This window comes from Zonotrichia leucophrys, chromosome 17 (genome assembly GCF_028769735.1).
Source record: "Zonotrichia leucophrys gambelii isolate GWCS_2022_RI chromosome 17, RI_Zleu_2.0, whole genome shotgun sequence".
Taxonomy (NCBI): Eukaryota; Metazoa; Chordata; class Aves; order Passeriformes; family Passerellidae; genus Zonotrichia; species Zonotrichia leucophrys.
The window spans coordinates 3,707,624-3,733,780 of record NC_088186.1 but is presented as its reverse complement, the minus strand read 5'-3'; the positions used below and the strand labels follow the sequence as shown (position 1 = coordinate 3,733,780).

The 26,157-nt window shown below is 52.5% G+C and overlaps 1 protein-coding gene across 1 annotated transcript; it reads right to left on the bottom strand.

Annotated features, from left to right (window-relative positions):
- Positions 1-10,456: 10,456 nt before the first annotated feature.
- MYMK (myomaker, myoblast fusion factor) lies at positions 10,457-18,105 on the bottom strand. The gene is made up of 5 exons (XM_064727960.1): positions 17,971-18,105; positions 15,553-15,667; positions 12,942-13,090; positions 12,041-12,157; positions 10,457-11,053 (listed from the first exon to the last, which is right to left on the bottom strand). Exons 1-5 carry the CDS (start codon positions 18,103-18,105, stop codon positions 10,907-10,909), a joined length of 663 nt encoding a protein of 220 aa, XP_064584030.1. The 3' UTR covers positions 10,457-10,906.
- Positions 18,106-26,157: the final 8,052 nt, after the last annotated feature.

The window sequence follows — 26,157 nt, the reverse complement described above, 5'->3', positions numbered from 1 at the left end:
TTACCCATTCCTCCTCTTATTTCCACGTCAATCCCACTGCAGAACCTCCTTTATCCCGCTCCCTCCGGGCTCTCAGCCTCTCTGTGCTGTTTTTTAGGAGCATCCTCGGGTGCTCACGGCCGGGATGCCCTCAGGGGGTGCCCAGTGTGCTGGGTCCCGTTGGTGCCCGCGTGTTTGGAAGGGATTCGTTCCCTTTTCCCGAGCATGTGGTTGGAATTAGCGGCGCGGCTGCAGGGGGAGCGGGCAGCTGGGTTTCTCCGGAGCGTTTCAGTGCTTAATCTCTGAAGAATGCAGAATGTCTGTCTGGACGGCCCGGCCAAAATCAACTCCGCGGCACGGGGAGGCCAATATAAACGTTCATGTTTTGTGTCACCGAGATTTCATTAGATGTTTTTTATGTAATTGCATAAGTCGGACTACCGTGATGAAAATGCCACAGCGAGCAAATGAGATGAATTGTGAAACCTCTCCTTCGAGGAGACGCTGGCCCCCTCTGGGCCGTGGGGATCCAGCTCCAGCCCCTTCCAAGGTGCTCGGTGACCTTTTGAGGATAAATGATGGGTTGTTTCCCCATGTCCTTGCTCTCTACCCCTCGCCCTGACGTCAGGGAGAGCTCAGAGCTGGGCCAGGAGCAGGTCTGGTCTCCCCATGGCCAGTGCTGGGAGCTGGAGGGGCTGGCTGCTCCTGTGCTCCAAAGGGGCTCCCATCCCTCCTTGGAATCCCAGGGGAAGGCAGCAGAGTGGGGGGAGAGGATGAAAAATCTCCCATTTCTTGGTTGCCCAACATCCAAGTGCTCTGCAGCATCTGAGTGATGTCACTGCCCTCTTGATTTCCTGCTTTAAACCCTGGCAGAGGCAGGGATGGAGAGTTCAGCACCCTCAGTGATGCTGTGCCCCATCCCCATCCTCTGACCCTCTCCACTAACAACAACAACTTTGTTAATCTGTCCCTTCAAGGCCTGGCATGTTTTCCTGATGATAACAGATTAATGCTAATTTAATTAGGCCTGAACCAATGCTCGCTTGCTCCAAACCCAGACATTCTCCAAGGGCTGCTGAGTGCTGTGACACGATGCTGCTGCTCATCCTGGGCTGGAGGGCTCAGTGAGTGACACCCCATCATCCTGCTCCTCCTCAGGGGAGAGGTTGAGCCCAGGGGGCTGCAGTTCAGCACAAACCCTCCAGGTTTTGCTCCCGGAGGAGGCTCTGCCCTCTGCAGGGATGAGAAGAGCTATAGGTGGATAATGAGATTGGTTCTCACAATTAAAAGATAACTATTGTGTGAATATTAAGAAAAGCTTTAGTGATGTGTTGTTATGTTGTTGTAGTTTAGATGTCCTCTGTGCTCCCTACAGTTCCCTTTCCCCCTGTATTTTTGCCATCAGACGGCCTAGGTTGTCCAGGACAGGTAAAAGAAGGCTGCACATGTACCCTTTGCATGGAGGAGTTGGGAATGGAAAATCTTGGTGATTAGGGGGTGAGGCATGGCAACACCTGATCTCCAATCCAGTTACAAAAAAGCAATTTCCACCTAAATGGCAAAGAAGAGCTGCCTGACAGACTTTGGGAGGGGCCAGGGCTGGCTGATGCAACCCCCAGGGGTATAAAACACTGAGCATCCATCTTGAAGCCAAACCAGCCTCATGGTATGCATGAGGGGCAGCTCTCAGCGCTCACCTTTTCCCTTACGTAGCCCTTTGTTGTATTTTTGTTCAGGTTTAACAAACCTCTTTACATTTCCGAAGGGAGCAGCTGTTTCTCAGAGGAAGCACCACGGGAGCCCTGGGTGCTGCATCCCCGCAGCGGCTCCGGGAGCGGGGCTGGCCCTGGCCGCAGACACATCTGCTGGGCGGGAGGGCCTGGAATTCGGGATATTGTTTGTCTGGCGGGGAGCGGTGGGTGCCAAAAGCCTGATAAATTAATCACCTCTGACATGGGTCAGTCCAGCTCTGGCGTGCGCAGCCTGGGCCCCCTGAGACGCTGCTGCTGCTGCTGCAGCGCCAAAATTCATCAAGCAGCGAGAGCAGCGGGTTTTGGGAGGGGGTTTGACCACTGCAGCCCTCTGGCATGGCAGCACAGCTCTTCCAGCTGCCTGTGCCTGGCAGTGCTGCCACCTGACATCACTTGTTTTGGAGCAGGAGCTGGCTGGGTGGCTGCTGGGGGATGGGGATGGATTTAGGATTTGTGCAGCTCCTGTCACAGCAAACTCCTTGCTCAGGAGCTGCTCTGGGCACCCAGAGCCCAGGGAGGATGTGTGGGATGGGGATGTGGGGCAGAGGGGCAGCTGCTGGAGGTCACAGGCAGCTTCTTGTGTCCCCTCATCCCAGTCCCTGTTGGGAGCTGGGTCTGGATGTCCCCCTGTGTGCTGCCGGGCCAGTGGGGTGATGCTGGTGCAGCCTGAGGTGAGAACAGCACTTTCCCCCAGTGAGCAGCACCATGGAGCTTTCATGGTGGGTTTTACTTTGTGGGGATCTGATCAATCCAGTCTTTTTGCCCAGGGCAAGGCAGGCTCAGCCTGCACCTCACCAGGCTCCTTTGCCCTTGGGGGCCACAGGTCTGGTCTGGTACAGGGGGGTGGCAGTTCCTGACCCTGCAGAGTCCCCACTGCTGCCTGGACAGAAGGTGGGAAAGGGCTCTGTTCAGCCTCTGCTGGGGTTCCTGCACAGCTGTGGAACAAAGGGGATTTTCCTGGTTTTAATGACTCCTCTTCCCATCCACCTCTTCCCCTCTTGTGTGCTGCCTCCCACCCTGGTAGCTGCCAGCAGCAGAATTCACTTTGCCTTCCTTGGGCTTTCTTGGGAACATTTCTGCTCAGAGAAGGAGAAAGAAGGAAACAGAAGGGGAGCAAAGCTCAGGGGACAGGGTCCCACAAAGTCTCTGAGAGTGTCAAGGGCTCTGTTTGTGCTCTGCATTCCCTGAGGTGTTCACAGGGCAGCTCTGGGTGGCAGGAGGTGTTGAGACACCCAGCATGTGCTGTGACCTGCAGGTGGGATCAGAGCAGATCTTATCAGCACCATGCAGAAGCCTCCCTGCATCCCTCCTGTCCTCCACTCGCTCGCTCTCCTTCTCTCCCCCTTTTATTTTTTTTGTCCAGACATAATTAATGTAAACCAAATGCTCTGTGCACAGCTGCTGGCATCCTGAAAACGTTTTGTGTGTGGTCTCTCCTTTAGCCTGGACAGGGATGTAGCAAAACTCTGAGCACTATCCCAGACCTGCCTGAGCAGGGAGCAGCATCTATTGCACAAGAAGCACCTTGAATTTCTGCATTTCCCTCGTGGGATGAGGTTATGGTTGAACTGTTTTAAATAAAACCATGAAGCTGCCCTAAAACTTCATCTCCCAAATCCAGTTAAACCCAAGCTCAACTTTTCTTGCTGGTCATGCTTAGCTGAAACCCCAAATATCTGTCTCATTTTTGTGGCTGCCTCTGTGTGTCTGGGTTCCCCCAGGGCCTAAGGGATGCTCATGCAGCAGAGTTGCTGTGGGAAGGATGTCCTCATGCTGCTTTTGGTGCCTTTGGACTCAGGGAACAGCGAGATCTTGTGATTTATGTTTCTTTTCCAGCCAAAGGGGCAATTTCTGATCACTGCTGTTGTCACTTCATCTTTAGGGCTTGAGGTGTGAGGTAAAGTGTCTGCCCTTACCTGTTTTGCTCCCAAAAGCCCAAGCAGCAGCTGGGTGACATCCTGCAGCCTCTGGATTCCCTTCCTGCACCTTCTGCACCCCACACTGAGCTCTCCCTGCAGCTCCCCTTTCCCAATCCCTCACAAATGATGCTTTTCCCCTTCACTGCTTCAATCACTCCCTCAAAACCCCTGTGTGGCATCTGGGATCACCAGCAAAAATGAGCAACTTCCGTGCCCCACACCCTGGGTGTGCTGGGAAAGCTGTGTGGTACCTAGGGATGTTTGGTTCCCAAAAATCCCTTTTTTTTGGTCAAAAACCCCTCTGGGGTGGTGCACTGAGTCCTGCCATGGTGCAGTGAGGGCTGTGGCTGTCCTGGCCCTCCGTGAGTCAGTGGCTGAGCATTTTGCAAATGTTGGAGCTGAATGGGAAGCATCTGAAACCCCTGCGTGGCCGTGCTTTGGATTCCGGGATGATTAGGATGCTGCAGATGCCTGGGTGAGAAGGTGGGCTGGATGGAGGTTTGGGGAGGGGCTCTTCTCATGTTTCTGCTCCCAAACTGTCTCTGTGTTGTGGCTGGGAGATGGGAATGGCACCTCTGGGATGAATCCTCCCAGCAGAGACTGAGGGCACAGCTTGACGTGGCTCCTTCTGGGGAGGCTCAGAACAGAAAATCCCTGTGCAACAGGACAGTCACCATTTGGGGACAACATCTGCAATTTAATTCCTCAAATAAAAAGCACATTCACGTGTCCACACAATATTTTAGTTCAAAAACCCCAATGTATGGAAGAGTTTAAAGGGAAAACTTTCAAGCAGCCTGGGGAGATGTGGGTGTGCAGGAGAGGCTATTTCTGCACTCAGTGCTTGGCTGAGTGATGCTCACAGTTAAGCGAAGGGCTCTGATTTGCAGAGAAATCCTTCCCTGGCTCCCCATCCTCACACCCAGGATGCTCTGTGGGGTTGGAGGATGCCAGAACACAAAAAAATCACAAAAACCCCACAAAAAAAACCCCACAAAAACCCCACAAAAAAACCTCAGTGCTGTCTGCACTGAGTGCCCCTCAGCACCCGGGCAATGACAATTTTAAATAAGTGAGAGGTTGAAAAATAGTGAGTGAGATTTTTTAAAAGGTCACCTTGGCCAAGGAGGCAAAAATTCTTCCTTGTATGAGTGAGATGCTTTAGGAACTGCCTTAAAATTAATCCAAAACATGAGCTGGGCTCCAAATGAGTGGGACTTGGCAGGAGGGCTGGACACATTATCTTTAAATATAGGCAGGCATCCTGGAGTGTTTCTGGTGGTTTTCCTGGTCACTTCTTATTCCTCTGTCTCCCCCCTCCTTGCATAATTCTCTCCCTTTCAATGCCTCTTCCCACATTTTGGGAATGATGTCTCCCCAAACCAAGCAGGGTTGCAACACTAAAAAGATTTTGTGTCCTGTGGCACTTTTTGTCAGGAGAGCATTGCCTGTGTGGCCAGTGACCTCTGTCCTGGGGAGGCTGTGAGTCCCAAGGGTTGGAAAAGGAGTTTTAAAGGTGTAATTTGGTATAAATGGGTGCAATCCACCTCTGCCTTGTGGATTGGGGGCCTCATAGATGCCAAGTTGTGCAAAATGGGGGTCAGACCTTGTGTGCTTGTGACTATCACCGCAGTGACCTAAGTGGGGCCTAAACCTCCTGTGACAGGGGCCACAGTGCCCAGCACACAGGAGGTTTGTGACAACAGGTTCTGTGCTGCTTTCTTGGCCTCTTCAGCTCCCTTTGTCCCCTTCCCACCATAAACACCAGGCTGGGGCTCACAGAAATGAGCAGGGCTCGCTTTAGGCCGGGAGGGAGAATCCAGTCCCTGCCACCAGATCTGGGAGGCTCGGGACCCTCTCAGGCTTTGAAGCTGGAGATGTCTGGCCATACAAAGACACATCTGTGTTTAATCCTTCCCCCTGTAACTGAGCCTGGCCGGGGCAGAGCCCGGCAGCCCCTCACTGTGTGCTGCAGGGATGCGTTTGAAGGGCCTTGGCGGTGCGGCGGTGCTAGGCCGGCTACAGCCACATGTTCTTGCAAATGCAGCTTCCTATTGACTTGTTAAACATTTGCTATTTATCAGATTTTGCTTTTAAACTGTCTGTAACAGTCTGGGAGAAGTTGTGTCAAAATCCCTTCCAGATGTGAAGGTGCTACCTGATACTTTGGTTATAACCTGGACCCTCGCTCCTGCTCCATTCAGATTAGCTCCACTACTGTGGAAATGAAAATGCAAATAAAGACATAAAGAGAGTAGAGACGTGTGTAAAACTTCCCCCAAACCTTCCCTTTTACAGGCAAAACGATCCTGCCTTTATAAGGAGATTGTGAGTTTTATCAGTGAACATTTGCTTCTCTGGAAAACCAGAGCAAAGCAGGGGAGAGCAGCCACCATCCCTGTCTGCCCACACGGGTGTTTTTAAAGCATAATTGACTTTTTTTCCCCTCCATTTAAATAATGTTTCTTTGGGTCTGGGGCTTCCCAGACACATCAGCTCGTTTTATGAGCATCAGGTGATGTGTGCAGTTGGAAACCTGAGAGTTTTCCTTGCATTTGGAGCACGTGGATCAGATAACGATGCCTCATTAAACGCTCATTGGAAGGCGGCTGCAGGGTCGGGAGCACTCGCTCTGCAGACCCCCTGCCCTGTCCCTTTCCAGGAGAAACTTTGGGGCCACGAGATATTCCCAGCTTAGAACAACTCCTATCTGTCAGATCAGGGCCTGAGCCAGCTCCCATTGTAGGAGGGAGGGTTTTTCCACTCCTTTAAGAGGGGCTGGAGCAGAGCCACGCTCTGTGTAATGCGGATCCGGCAGTGTGCGTGATGCACTGCATGATGACAGAATTTCTGGGAGATTGGCCTAAACCGAAAACCTTGGAGCTGGCACTGCTCTGCTGGAGGAGTGGGGAGGCAGGAGACACCAAACCTGGGCTTGGAGAGGGGTTTTGCAGCTGGGGAAGAGCCCAGAGGGTCTGGCTGTGCCACATCTGCCCTGCCCCGGTGTTTGGTGCCTTGGGTTGAGTCCACAGCCACGTCCATGTCTGGTGCTGCTGGGGCAAAAAAGGCACCTGGGAGGGTGTGAGGAGCTCCCTGCAGCACCCCAGGCTGGCTGTGGTGATGCAGCTGAGCTTTGTGCCCCAAAGCATCCCAGAGCTGAGGGGCTCAGTCTGTCTGCAGTGCCCCAAAAATGCCCCAGTGCTGCCAGTGGTACTGGGATGGGGTTGCCTTGCCCATCTGGGCTGGGAGGTCTGGTTGGGAATCTTGCTGAGAGGAAAGATGAGGGAAGAGAAATGTGCTGGACCATTGTGTGGCATTTTAAGTAGAATCCTGATGCATTAATGTGTTTTTTCTCCCATAAGTGCTGGGTTAGGCAGGTTTGCATTCTCACAGGAGGTACCACTTTAGTGATTCCTGTGGTTGCCTCTGCCCTAACTCCATGCTGCTGTTCCTGTGTGCCTTCTGACTGCCCAGCAGAGCAGGAGACCTTCTTTTTACACCCAAAAAGGATGTTCATTGGGGCTGGGATAGCTGGAGCAAAGCTGAGAGATACCAAATGGTCACAAATAGGTGCTTCAGTTGCTCCATCTCCCTTCTTTTCCAGGCTGATGGAAAAGGCTGGGTTCTCACAGTGCATCTGCACCATGTCCTGGGGCTGTGGAGGACATGGCTGGTGACTTCCTTCTGCCCCTGCAGACCTGATTTATCCTTCTCACAGGGCACAGGCGCATCAGAGCTGGAGGAAAACCCTGGTCCCACCATCTGCATTAACCTGGCTGGTTTCAACACTTGAACATGCATGGAGGAATGGCAACGGGAGGGTGAGGAGGGAAGAGCAGCGTGAAGAAGAAAACCCAAATCTGTCTCTCAAAATCACATGGTGATAAGGCCTTTTCTGGAGTGCCCCATGCAGCTGGCAGCAGAAACCCGGCTTTTATGTTTGGGTCTGGCTGGTTTTTCACTTTCTGCAGCCAAAAGGATCTGGATAAAGTTTGCCTGGAAGATTAGCTGGCACTGAGCCTGACTAGACATCTCTGGAAGCCTCCCCTCCAGCAGGAGTAGGTTCTGATTCCCTCTGTGCCAGCCCTGCCCTAGGCAAGTGTGGGGAATGTCCCCTGGAGGGGCTGTTCCACCAGCCCTCTCCCCTCTGGCACACAGATCCCTGCTCCCACTGCACTGGGGATGCTGGGGAGTGTGCAGATGAGATCCCAAGGGATTTCTGTCACCAGGATGACAGGGAGGTGACACTCCACAGCCTGAGGGATGGGATTGGGAGCACAGAGCCTTGGCACTCATGACCTTTCCCTGGGGACACATCCTTCATGTCCCTGCTCTGATACCAGAAGTGGGCTGGGAAATGGGGTGCATGGGAGCCCCCCCAGCAGGGCTGGGCTCTCCCAGTGCCAGCTCCAGGGCAGATGTGCCCCAGCTGCTGCTGCACACCGGGTTTGGCACCAGCTCTGCTGCCCGGCCACATCTGAGCTGCCAGCTCGGGGGCACAGCTGGCAGGGGAAGAGATGCTGTGCAATGCCATCCCCACAGGGTCCCTGGGCACCCCATGCTGACCCAGACACAAAGCAAATTTTGGGTTTTGTGCCCGGGGAGGCCTGGCACAGGCAGGGGAGACAGCGCTGGTAGCAGATGCCGATGCCTCCGGAGCGGAAAGCCCAGTCCCTCCCCTCTCATTCCTTTTTTTCCTTTTTTCTGCCTTTTTTCTAGTTCCCCCCCTCTGGCTGATCTTAAAAAAGCCCTGGCGGTTTGCGCTTTGTGAAACCCAAATGCCTTTTGCAGCATCAAGCCCGGATCCCATAAGTAATATCCCAGCATTGAAGAGTAAGACAGTATATGAAGTAGACGGGGAGCTATAAAGACACTTTAAAAGGGGCAATAAAAGTTTTGGGTTTCATATCGTCTTACCAAAGAAGAGAATAACAGAGAAGCAGGAAATTTCAGTAGCAGACATGACAAAGGTCACAGCACTCAGACTGCACCTTAGACGAAAACACCTACTCTTATGAAAACAGCCAGAATTTTTGGCAGGGGCTCAAGAGCTCTTACAGGCAAAGCTCTCGGCAGCGCTAAAAGGTTACAAGAGACTGTTTTGTCTACGTTGCTGTAGATGTTTATAATATTTCCCTGCATTGGTGCTGCAGGGGATATCCTGCCCAGGGTAGTGGATCCAGCCCTGCACCTTCCTCTGGTGTTGGGGTGCCAGGTGCTGCCATCAGCTCGGGGCTGGTGCCAGGGCAGAGAACCTGTGGGTGTGCCCAGGTGTGTGTCAGTACCAGGTGGGTGCTGGCCAAAGGGATGGATGGTTGGCAGTGCTGGAGCATCACCCTGGGAGAGGAGGGGACAAAGCAAACCTTCTGCTGTGTGCAAGACAGTTTGGGTATTTTGTTTTTGCTGCTGAGTGTGTGGCAGGTGGGAGCAGGAGGTTTTATCCACTCAGCTGCTCCTCAGGTAATGTGCCCTCCATGTTTGCATGGGGTTTGGTCCCTCATGCTCAGCCCCAGTTGGGTGCCATGGTCACCCAGTGCCCATTATCACCCTGTGCCCTCCTCCCATCACTGGACCCTCACAAGGCTCTCACCATGCCCACAGTGCCCATGTCCCCAGGGCTGGCAGGGCTGTGCCTGTCACTGCAGCCCAGGAGGGACCAGACAGTCCCAAGATGAGCTGCTGAGGTGAAGGAGGCTCTGACCAGTGGCTGCAGCAAGCAAGGGAGGCTGCTGGCACTGCTGGGCAGGATCCTGGGGAGGGTCAGCGTTGAGTATTTGCATTCTGGTGACAAACACCCAGGAACAGCCAGTGGGGCTTTGGGATGCCCATGGAGGTGACCCCTCAGGAAGCTGCTGTGCACCCCCAGAGGCATCTCTTGCAGGCAGTGCTGAGCTACTTGTTTCACTCCAAATCAGAGCACTTGAACCTGATTTTTGGGGCCACCATAAGCAGCCCTCACATAGCAGAGAGCTCCAGTAGCGTGCAAGCAATGAGGAAAGCCTTGCATGTAAACCCTGAGAGCATCTTGTAAACATCCTGGGGGCTGGATGCTGGGAGGGAATGGAGCTGTGTGGTTTAGGTGCTGGGGAACCCTTTGCAAGTTCTCTGCCAGCTCAGCCTCTGCATGCAGCTGCATCAGCTGTGCCACCACTTGCCAGTGACTCTTGGATGCTTGGGGATTCATAATTCATTTCTATTTTTGTTGGAAGCTCATTCAGTTTTGGTTGTTGCCCCGTCGCAGGAAGTTGCTCTGATGAATGACTGGGGTGGATTTCTCTTCCAGAGGAACCCAGGCTTAATGTGGGCTTTCTGTGGACATCTCTGTATATCAATACTGCTCTAATTGTCCATGACATATAGTCTTGGCCTTTTTCCCAGACAGTCTAAATAAATCATACACTTCTGCTATAGTAAATAGTCTGTTAGAGGAGATGTTATAGGCTTACAGCCCTCCCCCCTCCCTCCAGGAGCTTCTTTTCTCTGCCTCTCATTTTCCATGTACTTTCCATACCAATGAGGCACCTGCTGCCTGTGCCTGCAGGTCTGCAAGGACAAAGTGCCCAGTGTTGCAGGGCCCTGCAGGTTTGAGGGGCTGTGGTGGCCATGCCCAGAGCTCTGCTGTGGAATTGGCATCTGCCCCTGACTGAGCTGAGTGGAGCTGGATAGTTTCCCACCCCGCTGAAGAAATGCTGGCATTGCACATTAGCAAGGTTTTTGTTAGCATATATTATTTGCATCAAGAGAATGCATAAATAAAAAAGTTAATATCTCACAAAAAAATACAGTTTCTGTTAATTGGGTGTCACAAACCAAGCTTTGTGTGCACAGCAAACCTGCACGGAGGGCACAACTTGGGTCCTGCCATGTCAGAGCATGGGACAGCCCAGGAAGTGACATGGCTGGGAGGGCAGGGGTCTCCTGGGGCAGGGGACAGGTCACAGCCCAGCTGAGTGCTCCTCCAGGGAGAATAGGGATATGTACCAAACTGGGAGTGCAAGCTTTGCTAGGGCTGGTGGTGGAAAGGTGAATCACAGGATGGTTTGGGAGAAACCTTAAAGCCCATCTTGTTTCAATGCCCATGGGCAGGGACACCTTCCACTAGGCCAGGTTACCCAGGGAACTTCCCAGGGGAGAAAATCCCAGAGCAGGCACGGAGCTGGTGGGAAAAGATACCAGAGGAAAACGCAGCACAGGCAGGCATTTTCCTTTTGGCTGCATCCTCCATCACCAGGGGCAGGAACACGCGTGCCCGTGGGCTCAGACGCAGCAGCAGAGCGTGGAGCAGTCCAGCCTGGCGGGGGTCCCGGCACTCCCAGCCTTCTTGTTCTCCTTGGGCAGCAGCAGCACGAGGGCCATGGCCAGGGCACAGTGGTAGAAGCTGTGCACGTAGGTGTAATCCCACTCCTGCGGGCAGGGAGAGCGCCGTGAGAAGCGGGAGCAGCAAGGCCGGGGACATTAAATTTCTACAAGTAGCCGAAAGGAAGGGGATAAAAAAGATTCCTGGACCTTCTGCCTCCCTTTTCTGTCAGAGAAGAAAGGATTTCCAGTGAAAAAAGAACCCTAAAGCAAAGGGGATTTAACACGTTCTAATTTGCACATTTCCCGATTCTTGAATGAAGTGTTTCATTACCCCGCAAAGGACGCGGCGGCGAGGCCGGGGCGCGCGGGGAGGCGGCTTCTGCTAAGTGACATTTTTATGTTCTGCTAGAATTTGCAATTACTAAATGCTTTGAAAAATAATCCTTGGGGATGCCTGTGAGGTTGTATCTCGCAGCTCCCAAGGCACAGAGCAGCCGTAACGGCGGGGCTGAGCGCAGGCACTGCCGGCAGCTGTGTCGGGGGGTTATCGCCTGCCCGGCGGGACCCTTCCCAGCAGGATGGGGGGACTGGCCAGCAGCAGGAGGAGAAGGATATAAACACAGCATCGAGTGCCCCTGGGAGTCACTGAGAGTCTTTTCTTTGGCGTGAGCCAGCTCTGGATCCGGCCATGCCTGGGTTGGATCCAGTCCCTGCCGCGTCGCTGTGAGGTGTCCTTAAGTCACCCGTGCCCAGTTTCCAAAAATCCCTGCTCGCGCTTGACAAAGCCATTCTGAGGACCACGTGTGCCTGAGGAAAGCACATCCCCTGTCCTTGTCACTCACTGAAGGGGGGAAAAGAGACAGAGCATCACCCTGTGTGCCACTTGCTGTCACACCTGCTCTGAATGGATCAGGGGATGGGGACAAGCGTGGAGGGACCCTTGTCCCCAGCATGCCACCCCTGGAGCTCCACACCTGAGCTAGGTTTTGTGCAGGGCTGGATGCAGCCTAGTGGTGTGAGTGGGGCTGTCCCTCTCTTGGTGATGTCCCTCACACCTTGCAGAGCCAGGGAGGGTGAGTGTCACACAGGTACCTCAAAGAAGAACCTCAGCATCAGCGCCAGCGCCCCGAAACAGAAGCCAGGACCGATCTGTTGGGTGTAGACACTCTTGTCAGGATAGAGCCCTTTCTTCTCCTTCATCTTCTGCAGCTGGGAGGAAGGAGAGAGCACACCAAGTGGATTCACCTGGATTTAGCTGGCTGCTCCACCCTCATATCTTGTAATAACACTGTTTTTTAAATATTCAGCCCCAAAGCCAGCTCAGGGAGAGTGTGCCCTCACAAACCCAGCTGTGGGAGAGCAGATCCCAGCACAGCATCTGCAGGCTGGATGATGCAGGGTGCTCCCATGCCTTGGTCTCCTCCTTGCCCATCCTCTCCCCGTGGTGGCCACTTGCTTTTAGCTGCTGGCTTAGTGACAGTTCATAACTGAGACTTGCACCGCTGTATTTCCACGATGTTTGGCATCATCTTTCTGCAATTTTTATCCCATCACTCCTGCAGTGGCTTCTCCACCTCACTCCCAGCTGGGTCCACAACACAATGGGGCACAGACTGCAGCACTGTGCCCGACTGTCCCAGCTGGATTCAGGCAGACTGCAGACAGATTCCTCCCCACTTTATCACTGTGGTTTTATCCACATCTTCCCCGGATCTGGGGCAGTTTACCAGATCCCTGTGCCTCTGAGTAGCTGTAAAAACTCCATAAATATGTTCCTCCTGATTAGAAATGCAGGGACAGCAGATGTGGTAGATTGCTCAGACCGATCGAATCTGGCATTTATCACAGAGGCTGCTGTCTGCCTTCTGCTCAGGTTGAAGGAGAAATCACGGTGAGGCTGAGAGCTGCACCTTGAGGAGGAGGAAATCCCTGGCATGGGTTCAGCCCTTTCCCCAGCAGGAGCACCCCACAGAGCCCATCCTGCCCCACGTACCCATCTGACCGTGATCACCAGCACGGCCGTCCCGATGGGGCCCGAGTAGACGCCGTAGCCCCAGCGGTCATGGTAGATCCTCACGGCGATGGTGAGGACTCCAAACATGATGAAGGTCGATCTCTTGGGCTCGTCAAACTCTGCCAGGGCTGAGGGACAGAGAAGAGGAAGCACCAGATCACAGCCCCTCTTTTTCAGCTGCTTCCCTAATGCCTTTCTGGGGTCTCTCCCCCCCTGCCCCGGGGTTGTATTAATGTCTGGTTTACTCTTCTCATGTCACACTGCTGGGGAAACTGAGGCACATGGGGCAAAGCAAACCATCCTGAGGCATTTGAGTGGTGGGTCCAGGAGATGATTGTTGGGGTTTTATTTCAGTGTTGCATGGGGAGGGAGCTTAAAGGAGATTCCCTACCCAGAGAAGCTGTGGCTGCCCCATCCCTGGAAGTGTTCCAGGCCAGGTTGGATGGGGCTTGGAGCAACATGGGATAGTGGAAGGGGTCCCTGTCCATTGCAGGGGCTGGAACAAGATGATCTTTAAAATCCTTTCCCATTTTAAACCACTCTATGATTTCCCTTTTCCTTGCCCCAGAATTCAGAAGCGATTGCAAAAACCCTCATGCCCTGTGAGCCCAAAATCAGCTCTTGGGCTCATCCTGCATCTCCAGCCTTCCCAAACTTGCCAGCTCGCTCTGGCACGGGCTCCACCACCCCAGAGCAGTGGGGCTCCCCCACTGATGCCATGGGGTCCCAGCTGCCCGGCACCTGCCTGGGCTTTGCAAGCTGGAAGTCGCCAGCGTGAGTAAATTATTAGAGGCTTTTGTTTAGCACAGAATGGGGTAATAACTGATAAAAGTTATGGATCCCAGTGGGCTCCATGCTTTTCCAGCTTGCACAGCTGTGTTATGGCTGTCCTGGATTTGCATTCCGGGAAGTTTGCCCGAGGGTCTGCGTCCGCACATGTGCACTGGGGCTTTACAAGCCACAGTGAGAGGCTTCCCTGGGCTTCAGTCACCACACCTTCCATGTCCTTGGATCGTGCTTTTATAGGGAGTTTGGCTAAGGGATAATGTCCGCATGTTAATCTCTGTTGTTTCCCAGAGGGTCAATATTTTAAACCTCCTAGTCCAGGATTTGTATTTTTTTGCGAGGTTTCTGAACGCAGTAATGAAGCAATCAAGTTGAATTTTGCTGCAAGGAGCCAAAGTGTCTGGATCAGCTCTGACCTACCCTGACACTGCTGTTATCCACTGAAAATGCCCTTTGGAAATTATTTGCCTTGTTGCCTTTTCTAGCTGAGCAGAGAGAGCACTGAGGTGCCCTGGGCAGTGGGGGAGCCCCCTTGGGACTCACATTTTGATGAGACACAGCCATTTCTAAGGGTAATATTTTCCCCACATATTTTTCCCTGCATGGTAAATTGATCCTATTGCATGCCCTGGAAGGGGGATGCTCCTGCATCCTCACAGGATGAATTTACCCAGCTGAGGGCTGTTACCCCTCCTTGTGCTGGGCTCTGAGGCTGCAGGAACCCCATCCCTGCTGGAGATCCTGCACCATCCCTGTGGGAGCAGAGGGGAAAATCCTGTGGCCATTTTGGGGCTGACTTCAGCTTATCATGGGGAGAAATGGGAACTCTGTCTGGAGTAGCCACTGGTTAGAAATAGTCCAAACTTTCAAGCAAAACCTTTGTTTGTTGGAACATCTCTCTCCCCTGACCCAGCTCTCTTCTCCTGCCATCAATAATCACATCCTTCCAAAACTCATGGTGACAAAATGGGAAAATGATAGGTTTGAACTTTTTGTCTTCCTCATTTTTTTTTCTGTTTCTATTATATTTTGTTTTGGTGGCAAATAAGGAACAAAATGAGGAAAAAGAGAGTGAAGCAAATGTGGGGAAAAGGAAAACTGAATAACAGGGCAAGGGGTGGGATTTATAGTAAAAAGGAAGTGAAATAAATTTCTGCTTTTTCTAAGCAGATCTAATATTCCCATCAGCCCAGCCCAGGCTTTTGATAAATCAGGAAGTTATATTTGTTTTGACTAAACCACTTTGATTCTCATGCTACCAAGGGAAGTGAGAGATTCTGCATTTCTTAATGCCCCTGAGTGAGGCAAGACAAGCTGATGGGCCTGATATGGAGAAAATGAGGAGAAATAGGAAATTCCCTGGTATATGAGGTTTCACATTCAGTCATCTCATAGTCTTGTCCTTCCTTGAACTGCAGCACAAGGCTGCCAGTGTGTTACTGTCATTTGAAACAGAGGACGTGTGAGAGCTGGTGCAGGCAGAGGAACACCTGAACAACAGCACCAGCAGGTGCCTCTTCATCTCCAGGAAAAAAATGTCCCCGGCCACCACTCAAGACAGTTCCATGTCTGGACCCCACCGATTACAAAGACTTTCCAAGGTGTTAATGATACAAAACTGGATTCATCCAGAGCACAGACTGACTTCCACAAAAGACAATTTCAGTGGCAGCTCAGGTGGAGCTCAGAGCGAGCGGCATTTCTGGGGACTGTCCCCACTGACGGTCCCATCAGCCATCCTGACCAGTCCAGCCTTTCCTGCCACTGGTGCAGCTCTCAGGAGCCACAGCAGACCAGTTCTTACCCATCAGGGACACCCAGATGGACAGGGCTGTTCCGTAGATGCTGAAGTACTCCAGGATGTCGTAGCGCATAAAGCACAGCACTGATAACCCAGGGCCGTCACAAAGGTGGTAAAACTATTCAAAAAGAAAAAAAATTATCAGAAAACCAGTTTCTTACTCACATACCAGTAAGGTAAAGGCTCTATCAACTGGTTTGAAATAGTGTAGCTGCTGAGAGGATGGCCAGAACAGTGTCAGCTACAGCAGGATCACTGATATGCAGTAATGAATATATTTGAGTGATAATGTCATCGTTCCCAGTTGCAAATTGCCCAAGAATCAGCATTCTTCTCTTTTAGTACAAACTAAGACAGGCTTTAATTTGCCTCTTGGCCAGAATTTGCAATCTGATGACCAAGCTGCTTTGAGCTGGGCGCTGGGGGACGGACTCTCCAGCAGAAGGAGGACTCTGGGGTTGTGGTTTTAATTGCGAAAGATTCTTGTAAAACAATTCAGAATGAGCGTCCTGATGAAATGTGTATGTATGCCAGGTCACTGTCCAGGCTAAACAGGGTTTATATGGCCAGACTCTGAATGCTGGGGAATTCACTCATTAGTGCATTCCCTTAAAAACCACCAGTTCCTGCCCATTAACTCATTGATTAGGTTATTTGCAAAAAACCCCATTGTCATGCAACATAAACGAAGACCACTCCAAGAGACCTTTTCCAGTGCAATCAGAGGAATGCTCCCAGTGTTTGCCTGGCTCTCTCCCTTTCCTGCCAGCCCTCAGCCCTGCAGGTTTTGCAGTGGCAGCACCAGGCAGCTCTGCTGTTCCTGACGAAGTCCCTGCTCCGCTTGGCCGGGCGCCCTTGGAACGCTGCTCGCTGTCACGGCCCGGTGGGGATGCTGATATAATTTATAATGGGAATTGCTGCGAGCCCTCTGGCTGCCTGCAGCTTCTAGAAAAGATTGCACCACGGCTGTAACTCTTCTCCCTGCTTGAGATTGGGCTCGGGGAGTCTGGAGCCTGGGGGGAAGAAAGGGTGGAAGGAAGAGCATGTTCCTGGCACTCGTCTGCCACGGCCATGTGCTTTCACTGCTCTGTTCAGCTCTCCTGCTGGAGGAGGAGTGGGATGCTACAAAAAATGCAACAGCAGCAGCTGCTGCCCTTCCAACCCCCTCCCCACCGCACTGGCAGCTGCCTCTCCTCCTTTGCCTTCTTTCCCTTCCCCACTCAGGGAGATTTTGCTTCTTCAATCTCTTCGGAGAGGACCTGTTCCACCTCCCATCGAAACCCGTGCCAATTTTCCTACTGGCTTCTTGAGGAGGTGGAGCAGACACAGACCCAGTGCAAAATGAATTTGTAGATGTCTGGCTTCCCTGGGGAGCTGGGGTGGGGGGCTCAGGGATGTTTTCATATGAACGGCTCCTGTAGTTTTTATTGAACTGGCAGAATTTCTCCCCCTGCCTTGTGCTTTCATCAGCTCAAATGGTCAAGGATGTTCTGTGGATCCTTAATAGGAGACCCAGCTGATTTTGAACCATGTGGAAGAGCTTTTTACACTGGGAAGATCCTTTCTCTACTCCCTGCCTCAGTTTCTCTGTACAAGGAACGTGCCAGCCCTCATGAGATGCCTTGAGATGGTTGAGGATTATTGGGAAATGCAAATCAGCTGGGTTGCTGAGCTATTTTCTTCATATTCTTTAGCAGATCACTGAAATGTAGTCAAACAGGAGATTTTTTTTCCAGTGGGAATGCTGCTTTGGGTGCTCAGCTGGTGTCTGTATGGAGTCACTTAGCAAGGATACAAAGCCCAGGGCTGGGAGCAGGAATAGGAATGTTTTATATATGTACAGATATTTCTTCACTAGTTATTTCCACACAAAGGAAGGCCAGGGAAACAGAGCCTGGTAAAAGACGCATTTCAACCCACAAAGGGTTAATAATTATTATATTTCAGCCTGTTTTAATCTCTCCTTTCCCAATGCAGAAACTCCCCTAACTCCAGCATTGCTCCCATCCCCAGCTGGCAATTGCAAAATCAATAATTTGACTACTATGTGCTTTTGGCTAAAATGACAGAGGCAGAGCAAGAGATTCTGGAGGCAATTTAAAGCCTAAATTCAGCATGGCCACTTAGCAGCTGTAAAACAAAGAGAAAAGCCAGCTCCAAAGCATTGCAAATCAGTCAAGGCTCTTTGCACCCAGACCTTCTCCCTAATCTCAGCCATAAAACACCACTAAATCTCTGTAAGGCCACACTGTAGGACATCCTAAACTGGAGAATCAGCTGCTCAGCACCACACACAGTGGGAAATAACTGAAAAAGGATATTTTAGGGGTTGTGCTGGCTGCTCTTGGGTGAATCAGCTTCTCAGGGGGGCATTAGGGAGGATAAAACATGCAGGGAGAGGGGAAATGGAGAACTTCTTACCGCCACGAAGAACATTGTGAAGAAATAAACCATGGCTTCCATGTGGAAACGCCGCTTGGCCGCGATGCTGATGGTGGGGAGGAAGACCAAGGAGCTGAGGGTGGGCAGAAGGAGCTTGGCCACCAGCGAGCCCATGGGTGCCTCGTGGGCCAGCAGCTCCTGGGAGCAGGGCAGGAATGGTGGAGGGAGCAGTGGGGAGTGTGCTTTAAAGTTTAAATGCCCTCGTGGCAGGGAACAGCTGCCACCGCCACAGCCCTCGCTGCTGCCTCATCCCAAATTCCTGACACAGCCGGTGGCTCCGGGCAGCAGATGCTCTGTGCCCCCAAAACTGGCCTGGGTGTTTCTAAAGGGGGAAAAGGGAATGTTGTCCTTGCACGCCTTGTGCTGGGTGTTGGATTTGGGTGCATGGTGGGTGAGCTCAGGCTCTGGGTTTGCTCGCTTCTCATGGGGACATCCCAACCCTACATCCTGGTCAGGGCTGCTGAAGCAGTCCTGCAGGGAAAATCCATCTTCTTTCCTCACAAAGTGGAGGAGCAGGCACTGATCTGTCCTCTCTGGTGGCCAGGAATAGGACCTGGGACTGTCCTGTGCGGGGTCAGGAGCTGGATTTGGTGATCCCTGTAGATCCCTTGCATTATTTCATTATTCTCTTCTCTACATTTCCACATTGGAAGAACTAGTATGTGGCAGGCCCTAGGGTTTTTTTAAACAGTGGGATGTATCCTACAATTTTATGCACTTGAGAAACACACACCAAGCTCCAAACCTGCCTTTTATTTCCCCACCTGGGGTGGGTGCAGACACGGGGCAGCTGGTGTGACACAGCACCCAAGGCCTGCTGCCAGTGCCTACGTGCCCTCCGTGGGGTTCACTGCAGCCACATTTTCCCAGCCATGCCCTCAGCCTCTGCAGCCTGGCCACCTCCAGGAGCTCTGTCTGAAATTCAGGAGCCGAGCGTCTCCGGGCTGGAGGAATTCGAGCGGATTGTCGTGCGGCGCAGGAAAAGCTGGAGGAAAGGAAACCAAAATCCAAGCGGCGTTCGGGGCTGCTAATCCACTCAGTGGTTCTCTCTTTTATTATGACTTTTTATTATATCGCTGCTGCTCCCCCCCTGCGTTAATATCTTTTCCTTGGAGCCTCGCAGGGATTCTCGGCATCCTTTCGGCACAGCTGTTCCCGGGACACGGGCAGCAGGAATGCTCCGCTTGAGCAAGCGCCTTTGTGGCTGCGGCTTTGGGGAGGAGGGTGGGAGCTCTGATAGCAGCCACCAGCTCCGGGGCTGATAGGACGGGCTGGCCTCTCCCCCGGGAGGGGGTCTGGAGCAAAGACAGGCACGCACGGATAAAAAAAAATATTCTTTAAAAATATTCTTTAAAACCACTGCAGGATGTTGGAAGGGGAGTGAGGGATATGTGTGTGTGTGTGTGTGTGCAGGGAATGGCACAGAGCATTGACACAGAGCATTAAAGCATTGATTCTGTGCCCAGAGCCTTCCCCGGGGCTCAGATGAGCTGGGTAGGGCTCCCGTTTTTAGCTGATACTGCAGGAACCATCCACATTCCCCATCCACATTCCCCATCCACATTCCCTGGCTGGCTGCAGGCATCGTTCCTTGGCGGGATGCTGCCCACACCACATCTCCAGCCGCCCTCCTGCCTGGGCAGGCTATAAACTTACCACAAAACTCTGCAAAACTGAATCTTGACCAATAAATATTGAAAAACCCCGGTGTCCCTGTTTACTGTGAAAATGAATCCCTCCAAGCCAGCACATTAAATACCCTGGTGCTCCCCAGGTGTCCAGCCCTGAGCTGAAAGCAGAGCTCCAGCACAGCCCAGAGTACCCTGCTCCATTTTTGGGCCACATCCTCAGATGAATCCATTATTCTGTGTTCATTATCTGCTTAGACCAAGGATGGTGCCATGGGGCACAGCAGGGCTTGTCCTCAGCAGGGTTTTGAGCAGATTTGGGCTTAAGAGGGGGTTGCACAAACTGCTCTGGATCCCTGGCTATGAAAACATCATCTGCCCTGCTTTTGTGGCCATGAGATGGATGTGAGAGAGGTGAAAGAACAGCTCCAAACCTGCTGCTGAGGGCAAACCTCCATGTCTGGCTGCAAAGCAGCCCCCACAGAACTTGGGGGGACACGGCAGTTGTGCAACAAGGACGTGCAAGGGTTGTGGCTGTGCACAAGGCAAACACATCAAGTGAAAAATGCCATCAGGCAGTTGTTAAATACATCTCCTCACCCCAACCCTTTGCCCAAAATCCAGCTGGCTCCCACTGGAAAGGAAACCCCGTTGGCTGCTGGATGCAGCAAGTGCCAGCCATGGCAGGCACTCCCCAAGCAGGGAAGCGTTGGAGCTCTCAGGAGCAAGAAAACATTCCACAGGTTGTTGGGGTTTTTATTCTATTTTTTTTTTTAATTTTTTTTTCTCTCCCAGCTGCACACCCTGGGCTGGTGGTTGGGTTGCGGCCAACGCTGTAGGCATGGGGGGGAAAACAAACTCCCATCAGGTTGCACACATGTTTCAGCTATTATTGAAAAAGAGCCCCCAAAATAAATGGGGAGGAGAGGGGCAGGCAGGTGGTGAGCTCCTGGCAGGAGCTGCTGCTGCTGCTTTAAAAGGTCTTTGTTCACTGCGAACACCGCGGTGCAGACGTGGGTTGGGCAAACCTTCCCGGGAAGGAACCCAAAAAACAAAGGGCCAGGACTTTGTTCCTTCTTTCCTAAACAGGTAGGAAATGGAGAAAGAGCAAATTTTAGCTCCTGGAGTTTAAGTGCTGCTGGAAAGGGAATTTTAAAACCTGCATTCCACAGGGCTAATTTCGTGTGGATCGGCGTGCACGCAGGAACGGTGATATATATGGCTGAAAAGTGGCTCCCAGATGCCAAACCCAGGTTCTGGTATGCTGTCCTGGATCCTTCCAGGGTAACATTAACCATGGCTTGCTGCAAGCCCTTCTACCCTTTCAACTCAGACGTTGCAGTGGAGGAAAGAGACACAGAGAGTTTTGTTTTATTTTTAATACGAGGGTGATGGTTTGAAAGCAGTGTGTGTTGGAACAGGGGCTGAGGGGGCTGTGCCAGCTGAGAGGATTGAGAGTATTTTCTCCTTGGGGTGAGTAAGGGATGATCTTTCATCTGCCTGTGGTGCAGACTGGGTCAGAATTGAAACCTGCTCAGTTGAGTGTCACCAGTCAGTGCCAGGCTGGAGATACTGGTGATAATGACCCAAAAACAATGAGTGAAGCTGTAGTCCTACCTGGGGTTGCACTTTGGTGCTGCAAAGTGTTTTTTACCACTTCATTACCTCAGAGTTTAATTTTTCATCCCCACAACCCATCAGCACTCTGATGGTGAGAGGCTGGATGGTGGCCTGGTCTCAGCAGGTTGATGTGGCAGAGCCCTGAGCAATGTGACCAGTGTGGCACCATCCAGCTTGTGATGATTTCCTGCCTTTTTTTGATCGAGAATCCTCCTGGTGTGGAAGCACCTGGTGCAGGAGTGGAGCAGCCCACGGGCACGAGCTGGAGAAGGGATGGCAGCAGCACCTGGATAAAACACCTCTCCCCATCCACTGCTTGGGGCTGGAGGTGAGATCCTGACGTGGAGAACAATTTCTGGCCAGCTGGAGCCCAGACACAGCCCTGGCACCAGGGAAAGGAGTCCCATAAAGGCAGAGGCACCAGCTGGGCTGGAGCCCTGCTCAGCCACTGCTGCAGCCCCAGCTCTGATCACCCAGGCCCAGCCCTGCCAAAGCACCTGCGTCCTCCTCGTTTTATTAGTGGAATAAATTGCCACTTAAAATATCCATTCTCCCTAAGGCCTGGCCCCATTTGAGGCAGCTTTAGCTGAATACTTACCCTTAAAAAAAAAATCCCCCTTCCTGTCTCCTTGTTGAATAAACCTATTATGCATATTACTCTCAGGTATTCCTGCTGCTGTTTTCCTTAGGATTTTTTCACTCTTCCCTTTCCTCTCAGCCCTGTCATGGCCCATGACAAGCATGTCACCATTAATGATAAGGATATCTGATTTCTTGTCCCCAGTTTTCCATTGCTCCTACCTTTGGGATGTCCTGGGGTGGCCCCCCACTGACAAATTCATGGAGGCAGTGCAGGGGTTTATTGCTCATTTCATGGTGTTTAATGGGTTTTTTTTACAGTCATAACTCCTGGAGCCCAGTAACGACGTTGAGGGTCTCAGCTCTCACCCTGTTGGTCACAAAAATGTCATTTTCTGCAGAGAAACGCTTGAAGCTGTGATGCTTCAAGGCTCAACATCCAAAAAGGGAATGAAACCAGTCTTAGGGTTTTTGGGGAGTCTGACTCACGGATTTTGAATGCCTGTGGTTGGCAGGGCTGCATAGCTGATGGCCCTCAGCACAATACTGCTCAACTTCCATGGCAGACTCATTCCATTCAAAGAAAAGCCTTTGTACTTTTTTTCTCCAATCTTTGAATCGAGCTTGACTCGCTTGGAAGCTCCTCCAGGTTCTTGCAGGAATGTGGAACCTTTGGGGACAGGTAAGATTGAAGTCTGCACAGAAAAAAGAGGCTCTTGAAACCATTGAAACTCCACAGCCATGACCATACCTGGGGTCACTGCGGCCGCTTGTGGCTTTCAAACTGCCCAGAGACATTTTTCACAGGAATCTGACGGTGGGAGCAGCTCGGTGGCTTTGGCTGGTTCAGTTTGACTCAACATTTTGCAAACCCTCACGCCCAGATGCCATAAATCAGCCCCATGCCCAGTGTGTGGGGACACGCAGGGATGAGCTGCCTTGCCCAACACTGCGCCGCAGGTCACTCTGCAAGGGGCCAAAGAACACTTCTGCCTCTAAAGAACTCTTCTTTTGGTCTCCTCTTGCGTGTTTTACTCACCCAGTGGTGGGCCACAGCTGCAGCTCTTGGCTGCCAGGGGCTTTTTGGGGGGCTTTGATCCCCTTGGTGAAGTTCTGGTCGTGCAGGGACCTCACACGCTCAGGGTACGGCTTTCATCTGCCCATGCCACACCAGTCTGGGCTGGAAACAACTGCAGAAGTGCCAAACAAATGCATCAGTTCTGCAGTCAGGATGAAAAAGGAAGAAAATCAACCAGTTGTCTCATCCCTAAGGGAAGATGGAGCTGCAGGGGGGCCTTGGGCAAACGGATTCCTGACCATGCTCACACTCCTAGACCTGGGCAGGCATTTTGGGGAGCCTGGCTACAGCAGAGCCATCATATCTGATGTGTCAGGAAAGGGCTGTGCCTGAAAAGGGCTGATCTGGCTGGGAAAGTGGTGCTGGAGCTCCTTATCCTTGGCTCTGGCTCACCAAGAGCAGGTCCTGTGGTACAGAGTTCATGGAGGGCTCGTTGCAGGGATGCGCTTGGGGCTCAGGGGTGCTGGGTGTCCAAGGGCCAGCAGGTCCAAGGCTGGCACTTGGGTCAGGATGGAAAAGTGTCCTGCCATGGGAAGCACAGCGAGGGGGTCAGTGTGTCCTGCTGGGATCAGAGCTGGCTGTCACTCTCTGCTCCAGGCTGAGTGAGGTCCCTCTGCCCCAGCAAAGGGATCCCCCAACCCTCCCTCGCTCCTGGTCCTGCAGAACCCCGAGTTTGTCCTCTCAGCTGAGCATCCCTGGCTCCTCCAGCAGCCCCAGTGCCCAGCCCAGCTCTCTGTTGAGCTCCTTTCAGCCAAAGAAACTCCTTTCCTCCACAGGCACTTCTCTGGCCAAACCAGCAGCCATTGGAGTGTCTGCTGCTGCTTTGGGTTTTTGCACTCTGAATTTTGGGGTGGAAAAGCCTGGCAGCCTCCTGGCGCAGGGCTGTCCTGTGTGCCTCAGGATGGCTGCTCTGTGTCCCTTGAGGTACCTGCTCTGTGTCCCCAAGAGTGGCTGCTCTGTGTCCCTTGAGGTACCTGCTCTGTGTCCCCCAGGGGTGGCTGCTCTGTGTCCCCCATGACGGCTGCTCTGTGTTCTTTGGGGTACCTGCTCTGTGTCCCTTGGGGTGGCTGCTCTGTGTCCCCTAGAATACCAGCTCTGTGTCCCCCAGGGTACCTGCTCTGTGTCCCTCAAGGTGGCTGCTCTGTGTCCCTCGGGTCCCTGCTCTGTGTCCCTCAGGATTGCTGCTCTGTGTCCCCCAGGGGTACCTGCTCTGTGTCCCTCAGGGTCCCTGCTCTGTGTCCCTCAGGGGTACCTGCTCTGTGTCCCTCGGGTCCCTGCTCTGTGTCCCCCAGGGTGGCTGTCACCCACCGTGTCCTGGGGCAGCGGCAGGAGTGAATGCCCAGCAGTGAATGCCCAGGATTGCTGCTCTGCCTCTCCCAAGTGCGGGATGCAGAGAGCAGAGCTGGATAAGGGACTCTCATCCAAACCCTAAATTTCCCTGGGAAAGTCCAACACGAGCCCTCAGTGACTGGGAAAGGCTCTCGCTGTCCATGCAGGTGCATCTTGTCTCAATTTACTGCGAGCCCAAAAGCAGTAAATAACATCTGCAAATCATTTCTAACGCTCCTGCCAAAAACCAGGAGATAAAACCCGCTGTTGTCTGAGCCTGGCCAGCCGTGATTAATGCTGTACCTGCAGCAGCAGCCCCGGGGCTTTGGGGACACTGCGGTCCCCGCGGGTTTTGGGGTGGCAGGCGTTGAAGCTGCGGGGTTTGGCCGATGTGAAAGCCGTGTTTTGGATCTGCTCCGTGCTGCAGTTCGTTCTCGGGGCTGGTCGGGCTCCCATCGAGGCGATGGCATCGCTCCTGCTGATTTCACGGGGCCGGGGCGGGGCTGTGCGAGCCGCCAGGGATAACACTGTGATTTATGGCAGCAATCAGTTGCCACTAGGAGCTGGTTAGGAATTTTCCGATGAAACGGGGATTGCGTCAGAAACCGCTGAGTCATCTCAACTGTTTCATAAAAAAAAAAAAAAAAGAAAAAAAATACTATATTAAAAAAAAAAATCTTTTGGCTTTGATGAACTTTTGGTGAAGCACAGACTGAGTGTGTCTCGCCTGCTGCCGGCTCCCCCAGATCAGCATTCCCAGCCTCTGGCATTGCTGCTCCAGCCTGGGACAGGGTGTGAGGTCACCAGGGATGGCATCTCCTGGGGTGTCACCTCCTGCCCATCCCCGGGGCTGGGGGATGCTGGGGCTCACAGGGATCCAGGCTGCTCTGGCGTTTTCAATGTGAAATAATTCGATGCTTTTAAAACCTCTCGTGTTCAGACTTTTCCCTCCTGGTTGTTCCAAAACGGAAAGGGTTTTCTCCTGCATGTCTCGGGCTGGGATATTTTGAAATGCAGGAGTTGGGTGAACTCAAGTGCTAAATTTTCCCAGTGTCCTGGTCACAGCCAACCGATGGAAAATTGAAAGTTGCAAATCAACCTGGCTGGGTAAATTAGAACAGGCTGGCAGACATTTAGCCAAACAGAAAAGGAGACTTCATTTCCCATGTAATTTTTTTGGGACGGATTCTCTGTCACACAGACATCCCTGTGAGGACTGGGTCCAAATTAACAACGCTGGGATTTCTGCAGGGTACAGGGAGCTGTGAGGGAAACTGTGCCCATGGTGGGGGGACAGTCACCTCAGGGCCCTGCAGATGGGTGCCCCTGGCCTGTGGCAAATGGTGACAGGGCTGAATGCCACCCTCAAATCCAGGAACAGCCAAAGGGACAACCTGCAGTGCAGTGCCCTGCTGGGAGCGCTGGCTTTGCCCTGTGCAAATAGAGAAGGAGGAAAGGCTGGAGCTGAAACAAGTCTGGAGGGATGTAGGAATTGTTCAGGTGGGCTCCTCAGAGCTGCTGGGATGTGCTGAGGAATGCACAGGAATGAGTGTCACTACATTTGACACATACACACCTCAGAACACAGACAGATGGATCATATATCAAATATAGGTTGCACACACTGTGGCTGTGGCCTTCTTCCCCACAGGCTTTTCTCCCAGACACACAAACACAGATCAGACACGACCTGTGCGTGGCTGTTGCTGAGCCAGGGGATTTGTACCCACCAAAAATGGCTCTTGACGTGCCCCAAACCAATTTTCTAACCCCATTTTCTGCATGGCACAAAACTATTTCAAGCAGCAAGACTGGCACTGAGCTGGACCAAACAGCACCATAAGCACAGAACCTTGAGGATTTGGCTCATTTTCCAGCAGCAAGTGGAATTAAAAGCCTGGCAGATCATTCCCCTGGCCATCCCAGAGGCAG